The sequence below is a fragment of the Daucus carota genome, chromosome 6 (genome assembly GCF_001625215.2).
Source record: "Daucus carota subsp. sativus chromosome 6, DH1 v3.0, whole genome shotgun sequence".
Classification (NCBI taxonomy): Eukaryota; Viridiplantae; Streptophyta; class Magnoliopsida; order Apiales; family Apiaceae; genus Daucus; species Daucus carota.
Genome location: NC_030386.2, coordinates 33682760 through 33694791, shown reverse-complemented (window position 1 = coordinate 33694791; position 12032 = coordinate 33682760). Strand labels below are relative to the sequence as shown.

Genomic DNA, 12032 nt, shown 5'->3' with positions numbered 1-12032 from the left:
TAAGTTTATTGATTATTGATTATTGATACGATGGATGGATAAAAGGTAATACAAATTCATATAACCATTGACGAAAAATTGTCCCGTGAGAGCGAGGTTTGATATATATTTAACGATTTCACGAAATATCGAGATCAAGAATTTTATATATCATTTTTTTTGAAACAATTTTTTATACCATCTTATGATATCGATTATGTATGTCACTATTTCAAAAAAATATTTCTATATAAAGACTAATAAAATATGTTAAAGAACCTATGTTCCTGTAAATTTAATATTAACCTGTATTAATACAAAATGATAAAATTAAAGATTGGATATTATTTTTAATTAAATCTTTAAAATCTAAATCATAATAAGAAGGAAATAAAGCGTAACAGAAATACATAGCCAAAATAAAAAAATAAAATATACAAAAACAATGATGGACTCTAGTCGGTATAAAATAAACCCTAAATTGATTTACATAACTATCCGTCCATCCTAAAGGACAAAACCCTAATAAACCCAATTGGGGAAGAGAGAGCACAGAGGCAACACAATCCCCAATTATCAACAAACCCTAGCCTTGTTAATTGCGTCGTACATCAATGGCGAAGAAGAGAAAGTCAATCTCTACACCATCTTCTTCAAAGCCCCAATTAGATGAACCCCAACAACAAAACTCTAAGAAAATCCCCAAAATTGAAGAACAAAGAGAGAAAGAGAAGGAAAAACAAGAAGAGCCAGCCGTCATAGAAGAAGAGGAGGAGGAAGAATCGGAAGAAGAAGTTGAAGAGGAGGAGGAGGAGGAGGAAGAAGATGAAGCGGTGAAAACGGAGAAATTGAATGAATTGCTTCAGCCGTTTAGTAAGGACCAGATTATTGAGTTTTTGAAAATCGCTGCGCTGAAGGATAAGAAATTGCTAGATAGGATTACTGAGTTTGCTGAATCTGACCCGGCTCATCGGAAGGTGTTTGTTCATGGTCTTGGTTGGGATGCGACTTCTGATCAGGTGTTCTCGACGTTTAGTCAGTTTGGGGAAATTGAGGATTGTAAGGTTCCTACTGATAAGGCGACTGGGAGAGTCAAGGGTTTTGCTTTTATTCTTTATAAGACTCGTGAGTCGGCGTTGAAGGCGCTTAAGGAGAAGCAGAAGAAGATTGGGAATCGGATGACTTCATGCCAGCTGGCGTCTGCTGGACCGCCTGGGACGAATGGGGTTCAGGACCCGAGTGGGAGGAAGATTTTCGTGGCTAATGTGGGTGCTCATGTGAGTCCGGATGCGCTTAAGTTGTTTTTTGGGAAGTTTGGGGAGTTGGAGGAAGGGCCTTTAGGCATGGATCCGGTTACAGGGAAGTTTAAGGGGTTTAGTATTTTTGTTTATAAAAATGCTGATGGGTGTAAGAAGGCTTTGGAGGAGCCGGTTAAGATGTTTGATAATTGCAGGTTAGAGTGTCGGCTTGCGGTGGATGGTTTGAAGAATAATAAGAATCAAAACCAGGCGAGGGTGTTGAGTAATGTGGCTGCTGGTTTTGGTGGAATTCCACAGACTGATATTAATAGTGCTATGAATTATAATGTGGGTGTTAATCCGGGATTCTATGTGAATCCTGCTGTTGGGTTGATGGGACAAAATCCAGGGTTTGGGTTGGCTAATCCGATGATGGCTTTAAATCAGAGTGGTCTCGCTACGTCTCTTGGAGTGAATCCTCAAACTGTCAGGTTTAGTGGGAATTATGGGATTAACAGCGTTAGTCCGAGTGTGATAGCTAGTTATGCTGCTCAAAGTTCTTTACAGGGTTTAGGTGCTTATCAAAGTCAGCTGGGATCTTCTGCCGGGTCAACGGCAGCAGTTGCTGCAAGGCCTCAGTCTTCTGGTTTGGGGTCCACAGGACAAGCTTTTCCGTCATTCTTTGGCCGCTAGGTAAGTTCTTTTAATGGTTGATAATAGTTGGTTTATATTTTCAGGGTGATTTTTAGAATTTGCTGTTATAGAGGTTTTAAATGGTAAGATATTAAGTGTAACTATTCTGTAGGTAAAGGTCTACTGGTCTAGTCACCTGTCAATTTAATTAGCGAGATGGAGGACTGCTAAAGGCCATGCAGAATTGTAGAACTCTTGTTTATGAAACCAGTCGTTGTCAGGATAGGAAATAGGAATTTGTGATGTACAAAGTAGATAGTCTTGTAGAAGCCATCAACAGTAGGGGACAATAAATACATAATAGGTGTAATTTGCATAGGAATTAGATGGCCTTTTCATCTAAAAGGCACACTATTTGTAATTTATCCATGAGGAAGATAAATTGGCAAAAGTTAAAGCAATTTCTATTTTATCCATAACCAGCAGAGTACATTTGCAGGGAATACAATTTATGCCACAGACTGCTAAATTTTGTTTTTATCACACAAGTTGAATAGCTGATTAGCTTATGCTTTTTCCACAGCTCATTGATTTAATTTTAATAAGGCTGCTGGGGTCTTGGCCTAATAATAGAGAATTCAAGTAGTTAAACGCTTGGCCTCTGTAGGATATGTGAACTGAAGTGGTAAGACAGTTTGCTATGGGGTCCCACACTAATTCTGAGGAAAATTTTGTCATGAGTTAGATTTTGGGGTTCAAACATGTCTAATAGCACTTCTAAAGGGGTGCAGATAGCATCATAGCATAGGTGAGTCCACTGGATGCAGAGTCCAACTTTCTCTCTGGTCTCTATTGTTGATTGGCCTAGTTGGTGAGAGATCCTTCTCTCTCCAGAAGGATACCAGAGGAGAGAGAGGAGAAAAGGTTGTTGAAGGGTGTCTCAAATGTGTTTCTCTGTACTCTCTCTGTCCCTTTTTACATGTTACTTTTGGCTTTGGGGCTCTAGGTCTGAGAGCACTTGATAGAAAACCATAAACTAGGGTAATGCTGTATAGGTGTCTCCTGGTTATTACTTCATTTATTTATATAGCCCAGTCTCTCTCTGAAAAGCAAGAGTAGTGTTTAATAATAAAATTTGAATTATGGCTTAGTGTTTGCTGTCCGACTACATTTGTAGGTTTGTTTTAGAATTGGTCTGACAGTTGGATGAGTTGGTTGACAGTTGGAGAAATATATCCTGTAGTTTCGACACGTGGGTTAATGTGATAGATGTTGTGCTAATCTCTCTCTCTTGATAGAATAAATCAAGAGCTTTAGTCAACGACTGCAGAACTATTTACTGAAATTAAAGCTTCAATTGGTTGGGTGAAAATACTGAATGGAATGTGAGATGAGAGATTGAAAATTGATAGGATGTGATTATTTTCTTATATGATTTGGGAACGAATGACCCATGTTGGAGGAGCTTTACTTAAAAAGAGAAGAAAAGGCATTCACTTGTAAGGGACGATATTTACTTTGAACCTGAAGAATGGAATGGAGGAATTAATGGATTTCATTTTAATTCATTCAGACCAAACGGAATGCCTTGGTATTTTGTTAGCAATTGACCACTTGATTCCCCACCGAACAGGAACAGTAGCTTCAACTTGAAGTGTCCCAAGTTGATATACCTAGAGATGCAAATCAGCTTGTAGTTGTGCTTTACAACTATAAAATTGAAAGTCTAGAGAAAGTCTAAATTATGTATTACTAATTATGTATTTGATAGATTTATTTTTTATCTATAACTTTTGTATTTGGAGAATATAATTGCCTATTAAACTAACTTTTTCTTTTCTTCCCTTTTTTTGGTTAGATCCAAATACAAGAAGCAATATTTTTCAAATGTGAAGAGAGTTGCTGAGTAATGGTAGAAAGGTTTTGAAGAATGCTGGATTTTATATTTTTTCATTTATCAATGTACTAGATATTTGTTATGGTGAACTATGAAATTTCTGTCGCAGCAACAAAACAAATATTACTTCAGATGTCACCTATGTTCTACTTAATCTATTGTGTTTGCATCTAATGTTGAGTTATTAATATATTTTATTTTTAAAACCTGAACCAACTCGCTCCACTTTACCTGTGAGGATGCTTGGATACTCAACCTCTCGGTCTTGGTAATAATGGTAAGTGTGCTGCAAGGGCGAAAGGCCTTTGGCTAATGCTGGGTTTTTTTCATTGTCTAGTTTTCTTTTAGATTGTTGTTGGTTTTAATGAGAGCTGGTTTACTCTTTACAGTTGAATGGGAAAGGCAGTAAATGCTTAACCTAAATATTAAGACAATTTGTATCTTTCATTTACAATTTTTGCTTCAAGTTCTTGAATATTTATAGTCGAAAATATAATCAACGTAGACAAATTTTATAAGCAGGAGATGATTATGTTTCCTTTTCAACTGATCTGTGGTCCTATTTATACGTAACCTTAGGTGTTTTGATCATATAGCAAAAATAAAATTTTGGTGATTTTATTTTTCTGAATGTTAGTTTTATTCAGAAAAATAAAATTTTAAAAATACTAATTTTAAATATGTTTTCAAAACTTCTAAAATTACATGCAAAAAATCAAAGGACGACCAAGAGGGAGTATTATTTTATTCCATGTCTTTAGCCTTCTGTTTTCTCAAGGCGCTTTAAACTTTTGTTCCTGGAAACAGAGGTGTGGAATGTGGTGGTGGTTTATGTTGAATTGGCCAAAAAGGATACGAAAAAAGAATTCTTGAGCAAGTATAGTTTGCATATATTATTTGGGTGTTTGTCTAGAACAATCAGCAGAAAAAAAGGCGCTGGACGAGGAAAACCTTTCCTCTAGATGACAATGTAGTGCCCCCAACATATGCACAAAAAATCTAGGGTTAAGCCATTAGCTGTTTTTTCTCATTGATGGTATGTTTATGTCCGGACATTCGATTGTCAGGGACCCGGATCCATATTGTTTTATCTCTCTGTAGCCTTCTGTTCTAAGTTTTAAGGTTCTTCCAATAAACTTCAGTTCCTGCAAAGCAAATTGTTGAATGTGGCGGTGATTGTTTATTGAAGACCATGAACGATGATCAAGGAGAAGAGCAGTCGGCCTAATCCAACAAGTAAAAGCCAGAGAAGGCATCAGATGTACTTGCTCGAAACCACCATATTAAAAAGCTCCCCGAGTATCATCCGCTAGAGAGAGAGAATATATGCACTGGCTCGTCACCTGTATATTATAGAAGCTCGTCGAGTACACCCTTGTTCCTGTTTCTTCTTTCTTTTGCTTGCTTGCTGATACCTAAAGCATGATTATTATGTTAGTAGTTTAATGAAATAATATTCCTGGGCTACCATTATAGAATGTCTAAGCATGTCGCCAACATGCTTGCAACCTTTTCCCAGATCTCCTTGCGCGCATGTATTATGTTTTTGTTGTAATACATAACAGGCAAGTTATTCAACTTAGATATCTGCTTGTACAGATTATTATAATTGTTACTAGTCAGTTAAAATTAAAAGAAAATGTAATGGGCTTGGTTCGAGTTTTAAGGTACAAATGTTTGGTTTCAGTACATGTAAAACGGTGATTACAACTTACAACTATGCTTTGGGAGCATATATTAGGCGTGGTCGGTGGAATTTGAAGACTCAGTAGTATGGGAAGAAACAACAAGAAAGCATATGAATGATGTTGGAATATACATCAAACGTATCTGCTAAATTTTATTTCTTCGCATATAAATGATGTTCATATTATTTATAATCAGAAAAAGAAAAATGACATATGATGAAATTATTTCGTTGACATTTTCTGAATTATTAAATATGAGAAGTTATTTATCTAGATCTCTCTGACTAGCTTACGCACAGTAAAACATATTAAGCACAAATTCAATTTTCAATTTATTATAATTTTCATAATAATTTTAAATTACATAAAAACAACTTTTTATTTTTAACTGAAGGATCTACAAAAGTAAAGAAATTGTGAATGGACGTGAGCAGGTCCAAGTCGGGATCATAAGTTGAGCTGGCCGGAGACAAATTGTCAACAAAATTTTTCTCATGGGGTAAGAGAAGGCCTTTTTTCTTTTTATATTTAAGTAAAAGAAACCTAGTTAAAGGCACCGAATATATCTTTGCCATTATCAGCAAGTCCCAAGATCTAAGTTTTATAAGTCTATTAAAATGAAGAATAAGAGAAAAAGGACTTTCTTAGTAAGTACTGTAATTCTTATGGGTCAGCTTTTCAGGCGACTTAGTTTATTCAAAGATATTTTTAAAAAGATCCACATGATTGTTGATCTTAATATTAATTAAGGTTGAGAATACAAATTCATGTTTTTCATTTTCATCTATCATTTCTTGCGATGATAATTCTCTTCGGAAAAAAAATGTGGATTAAAATGTGCAGAGTCAAGTCAACTCTCTCTTTTCCAAGTACAAAATGTTCAACTTAATCTTGTAAATTGAAACTGGTGTAGAATGTAGATTACTCGAATGAGTAGGACAAAGCCAATTAGAAGGACCCAAAGAAATAAAAAGGACCCTCTTGTGTAATTATTAAAAAGGGACGTCCCCTTTTGTATGGTTTCCGTTTTTTGGCTTCATTTTTAGATTCAGTTCTGATCACCCGGCATGTAAATACAGGACTATTAAAAACACTTATGTTTTTTTAAAAATATAATAACTCCAAGAAAGTCTTTATGTGACATGATTTTTTGTTTCCACTCAGATTTTCTTTCCATTTGTCCTCTGTTCAATCCCCCATTTTTAATTCTCTTCATCATCATCACAGCACTGCATATAATCAATAGTATATACATAGACTCGTAATATTATATTATTACTACTCTTGTGTGTGTGTATATATTTGGTCTGGGGAATAGAATGTGCGTTTGTTTCTTGTATAGTGTGAGAAATATACACTTGTCTCCTTTTCTAATTAGAGATAGAGATTGAGCTCAGCATGGTTTATGGCTTTTTGTTCTCTTCTGGAGAATGTTGGATTTATGAGGGCTTTTAGCTGATTCATTTACTCTCCATTCTTCTCTTTCTCTCTTTTTCAGGTAAAGTTTGCTGCTTTTTTGTTTTCGAATTTTGTTGGGTTTGATTTTTTTTTGCTGTATTGATTGTCTTTTTTCTGTGATTGAAGTGATTTTGGGCTCAGTGATTATATGGGTGTTGAAAGTTTTGATCTTGCTATTATTTTTGGTGTGACTTTTGAGTTCTTGGTATAGCATTATGTAGGGTTTTGATGGATTGTATATGATTGTGATATGTGATGATCCTTTTTTTGGGTTTTTGTTATGTTGTAGATTGAGGAAGTTGCATTGTTGTTGATTAAAGATTTGATCTTGGGTTCTGGGTTTGTGTGATAGGTGATTAATAGTGTATATAGAGGTGGTGAATGGGAACTCAGACAATGGGATCTCAGGGAAGTTATGGTAGTGGTGGTAGTAGGGAAATGCAAGAGTCAGGGAAGGATTTTTTGGCTCAGCAGAACTCGTTGTACAATCTTACTCTGGATGAGGTTCAAAGCCAATTGGGGCATTTGGGGAAACCTTTGACCAGTATGAATCTTGATGAGTTTCTCAAGAGTGTTTGGACTGTAGAAGCTAATCAGGGACTTGGGAGGGTTGATTATGGGGCTTCACAAAATGGGCTGCTTGCTTCTGGGTCCGGTTTGTATAGGCAATCAAGTGTAACCTTACCTCGGGATCTGAGCAAGAAAACTGTTGATGAAGTTTGGAAGGACATCCAGCAAGGGCAGAATAAAAATAGTACTCGGATGAGTAACCGTGAAAGAAACTCTACTTTTGGTGAGATGACTGTGGAGGACTTCTTGGTTAAAGCAGGGGTAGTTACTGAAGGAGGAAAAGCTTCGGGACCTGTTTTTGGGGTTGAGCCGGTTGCACTCCCACAACAAAGTTCCCCACAAACTCCTTGGTTGAACTACCAGATCCCCTCGACTCATCAGCCAACTCAACAACAGAATATGCTGTCTGTTTTCATGCCGGGCAATATAGTTCAGCCATCTCTTTCTCTGAGTTCAAATACAATTTTGGATGTGTATAATGAGACCCAAATGACTATTTCACCTTCCCCTTTAATGGGTACACTTTCAGATACTCAGACTCCTGGGAGGAAAAGGAATGCTTCAGGGGATGTTGTTGAGAAAACTGTCGAAAGGAGGCAGAAGAGGATGATTAAGAATAGAGAATCTGCTGCTAGGTCACGAGCAAGAAAGCAGGTTAATTATAAACATTTTAATGTTAGTTACTTTTCTTTATGTTTTCCCAAAAAGTAATGAATCTTGTTATTTTAATTGACAGGCTTACACTCACGAGCTTGAGAACAAGGTGCAACGGTTAGAAGAGGAAAATGAAAGGCTTAGGAGACAAAAGGTAATTTTTAGTATTGTTCATTGTTGTATGTTCTCGTACTGCATATTTAACAAGTATTTTCATCTGACCAGTGGTGTCACTTTTCCATATATTTGTATGTGTGAGAATTTTTTTATGTTGGACAATCATGTCTGAAATGCTTGAAAATTTCTAAAATCTTGTAATATAAGTTGCTTATGGCATAAATAGTTTATGGTAAAAAAATTTGTGCTAGAAAATTATGCCTCGGATGCTGTAGAATTTGTAGTAGCAGTTCTAACCACGTAGGAAAGTAACTCACGATGTGAACTTACAAGCCAATCAGAATCCATTTAAAAGATGGACGATTGGCCTTCAATTTATAAACTTAAAAGAGAATATTTCCCATTGGATATTTTATTTTTGTATTCTCATTTGACTAGTAAGGGCCAGGTCTCTCTTCAATGTGATATGTCCAAAGCTTCCTTTAGTAGGGACAGTTCCCATTATGTTGATCTTTTAGTTCATGTCTTAATTTAAAACTGTATCCTTTCCTGTCCCGTTGATTGTTGTTTTCAAGCTAGAATAATTTTATAGAAATAATGGATTGAAATTAATTTTAGTTGCTTGGTAGTTATAATTATTGGTTTTTTCTATGTTTGGTGACCAAGTGAATCGAGGTTTCAAGATCTTTATATTTCACAGAAAGATAACAATACTATTCCTATTTTCCAAAAGACGTTCCTGATAAAAAAGCTGAACATAATATACATAGGTTCAAGCCCTGGCCCAACTCTTGGTACGGTCAAGAGGGGGTTTCAGCCACATATTTATTTAAACAAATAGTATAATATTGAAAACAAGCGGGTGCTATCAATAGATCCCCGGCCAGTTTGAAAAGGTGTAGACAAAGCGCTGACTGATCTGGCATATGCAGAAAGGTTGTAATAGATATAAGGTTTTATGGTGAAGTTAGAAAAGATTAAATGCTGAATGATTCAAATTATAAAAATTTATCTATGCATTGGACATGACAATACTAATTCACGAGTATTTTCACTTTCTTGCACATTTAGCAAAAAGAGAATTTGTTTTGTATTTTAAAATGGTTCTGAGATTTGTTATGTGCATCCGTTTTATTTATAATTCAGCATGCCTTGCAGCCCATAGTGCTGCAGCCTGCAGCATACTAAGCAATCAAATAAAAAGATCTAGTAAATAGTGTTGAAAACACCAGTGACATGAAGTGAGTGTACAATTAATGGTTAATCATATATGTCATATACCAATGATGGGACATTGGGATGCATCGCCCACAGCATTGTGGCCGGAGTACTATACTACCCTGTTTTAGGCTCTGTTCCCCCACGCCTGCATCATAGCCTATGTGGTATCAATGTTTTTTTTGGCTCAATATATTCTTCAGTAGAATTTTGGCCAAGGAAAAAAAGCACATTCTTGTTGGTGCTGCTTTATTATGATGTATTAAATACCTATTCAATCCATCATTTTTGTCTGATTCTCTATGCAAGGGCAGAAAAATCAGGGATGTTTTTTTAAGTTAAAACAAGTTAGTTCGATCATTCAAACAATGGTGCAAGCTGAATTGTAACGGAGTGTCTCACCAATAAACTGTGGGAGCCGGATGCCTTAATAAGTGCGAATGGCTGGCAATTGGCATAGACTGAGTCCGAATACAATGTAGCAGAATGAGGAAGTACAATAGTTATATATTCATTTCATCACCGATTACCACGCTAGTAAAGTAATTAGATGTTGATTTGTCTTGATTGTCCGATGTATTTAGCTTACCTGTTTTTCTTGTCAGTACATATAATTGCTGTGTTGATAAAAATACCTAGTGCAGCTGTGTAACCATATAATTTTGAATTTGTGATTGTTCCATTCACAATATTTAAAATATATAATTGTGAATACTTGAATCCATTACTTTTAAGTAAATATTTATAAATTATGTATTGATTAGGAATATGATATATAGTTTAGTCATTTATTACTACAAGATCTGTACAGAAAATAAATAACTATTGATCACAGTTGGTATTTTTATACGAGTATTATATTATATTATATTTGTAAGAAGATTCATAACGTTTTACTCTTGAACAGATTTGGTCAATGGGTTGGTGTCGGTTATTCTTTCTTAGAGGACATGCATAATTTTGGTATACTGGTTTCTTCAGCTACAACAGTGTTTATATGTTATAGTTCTTATTAAGTTGAGTTATCCTTAGATGAGTTGAATCATACAGTGACACTGAATGAGTCTACGAGTCTGCCTCTTGATATCATATTAAGATATATGATATATGTATATATCATAAGATATATATATATATCTACATATATAACATTTGTTTCTTTAGAGACTAAATTTTTTTATCCATATAAAAATATATATGGGTGATTAAAGTACTGTTTCATACATGTGCAGTGTCATGACTGGTATAACTAGTACCTTGTGAAATAATAAATATTGATCAGCTGTTCTGGTTGATAAACTGTAGTCAAGTATATGCCTTTTATCTATTGATGACAACTGAACTTTATATTCTTAATTCGCATCTCATAGTCTGAGGGTTTGTTGTGTAATTTTTTTAATGTTCTTGGCTTTTTGCTATTAATATATGATGCTTTGGTGCTACCATCAACTTCCGCCTTTATATTCAATTAGATCTGAAAATCTTATTAGACAATGGTACAGATCTAGAAAAAAAGCCACAAAACTGCATTGTGGTGCTGAAATTCCCTTTGGAGGGTGACCAGTGATGAGAAATTAATACAAGATATTGTAACACTGCATTTTGTGTTTTCAGTAGATATCAATTTGCAAATATTTCCTCCTACATGGGCATTATCAGCATGACACCCCTTTTCTCCGCTAAGAATAGATATCAAGATGCTGCATCCTCATCCTTAATGTATACTGTTTAACTGTTTTGGTTATTGCAGGAGGCAGAGAATCTGTTGCCTTGCGTACAACTTCCAGAGCCGAAGTATCAACTTCGCCGGACAAGTTCGGCAGATTTCTGAAGAAGAAAAAGTAGAATGGTGCTTGATAATGTTATTCTAGTTTTCAGTAGGTCAAATTAGTTGTGGAGTCTCCTTGGAAATATAAATATGCAACTCTCTGCCTTGTACCCCGGGGATTGATTCCAGAGGGAAGTTTATTGTTACTTATAAGTTGCCTTGTACATTTTAACTTGAAACTTTTTAAAAAAACACAAAAACAGACCATAGAGCTGTTTTTTTCTTGTTTTTTTTTTTACTGGGCAACTGTCCTCCTGTATTGTTATTTTCTGCTCTTGTATTGTTAATTGTATAAAATTACAGCTACAAATATGCTAGCAAAGCGCTCACAAAATTGAGAGGATGGCAGAATAGTTTAAAAACAATTAAAGGGGTGTTTGAACGATAGATAAGAACGAGGATGAGAGGGATGAGAATGCGTTTCTCAATTGATGAAGAAATATTATATAAATACCAAACCTTAATTTGAGGTTTCGATATTTTTATCTGTTAACCAGATTTAATCATGAACCAATAGTCAATCTCTTAGCTGCTGACAGTTACATGCAATGTTCGTACTATTTCATGATCGAACTTTCAAAATTTTATTTAGATAGGTTCCATAATTTTGCAATTGGAAAGTGAATCATCTATAATTTCTAGCCTCACTTTGTCATTACTTAACAGAATTCCCCTCCATGACAAAAAAAAAGAAAAGAATTCCCCTTAAATAAGGTAAATATTAGCAAGTCTGGCATATTTATTTAAGAAAA

The 12032-nt window shown here is 35.2% G+C and overlaps 2 protein-coding genes across 6 annotated transcripts; both read left to right on the top strand.

Annotated features, from left to right (window-relative positions):
• Positions 1 to 462: 462 nt before the first annotated feature.
• LOC108227772 (UBP1-associated protein 2A) lies at positions 463 to 5350 on the top strand. 4 transcript variants are annotated; one of them, XM_064079352.1, is made up of 2 exons: positions 463 to 1910; positions 4937 to 5350. In XM_064079352.1, the coding sequence occupies exon 1, from the start codon at positions 594 to 596 to the stop codon at positions 1908 to 1910; it is 1317 nt and encodes a 438-aa protein (XP_063935422.1). In that variant the 5' UTR covers positions 463 to 593; the 3' UTR covers positions 4937 to 5350. The 4 variants fall into 4 exon arrangements, with proteins under 4 accessions (XP_063935422.1, XP_017258592.1, XP_017258590.1 ...); XM_017403103.2 differs by having other exon boundaries at positions 4890 to 5350; XM_017403101.2 differs by lacking the exon at positions 4937 to 5350 and adding an exon at positions 3709 to 3959.
• Positions 5351 to 6503: 1153 nt separating this feature from the next.
• Positions 6504 to 11504, top strand: LOC108224626 (ABSCISIC ACID-INSENSITIVE 5-like protein 2). 2 transcript variants are annotated; one of them, XM_017399299.2, is made up of 4 exons: positions 6504 to 6933; positions 7183 to 8117; positions 8200 to 8271; positions 11203 to 11504. In XM_017399299.2, the coding sequence occupies exons 2-4, from the start codon at positions 7275 to 7277 to the stop codon at positions 11281 to 11283; spliced, it is 996 nt and encodes a 331-aa protein (XP_017254788.1). In that variant the 5' UTR covers positions 6504 to 6933; positions 7183 to 7274; the 3' UTR covers positions 11284 to 11504. The 2 variants fall into 2 exon arrangements, with proteins under 2 accessions (XP_017254788.1, XP_017254789.1); XM_017399300.2 differs by having other exon boundaries at positions 6506 to 6933; positions 7246 to 8117.
• The last annotated feature ends 528 nt before the right edge of the window (positions 11505 to 12032 follow it).

Bases quoted from the DNA above. Each gene is read 5' to 3' on its own strand.
- LOC108227772 (XM_064079352.1), top strand. From the start codon at position 594: ATGGCGAAGAAGAGAAAGTCAATCTCTACACCATCTTCTTCAAAGCCC.
- LOC108224626 (XM_017399299.2), top strand. From the start codon at position 7,275: ATGGGAACTCAGACAATGGGATCTCAGGGAAGTTATGGTAGTGGTGGT. The intron at 8,118-8,199 runs GTTAATTATAAA...TTTAATTGACAG, and splicing joins GGTCACGAGCAAGAAAGCAG to GCTTACACTCACGAGCTTGA. The intron at 8,272-11,202 runs GTAATTTTTAGT...TGGTTATTGCAG, and splicing joins AAAGGCTTAGGAGACAAAAG to GAGGCAGAGAATCTGTTGCC.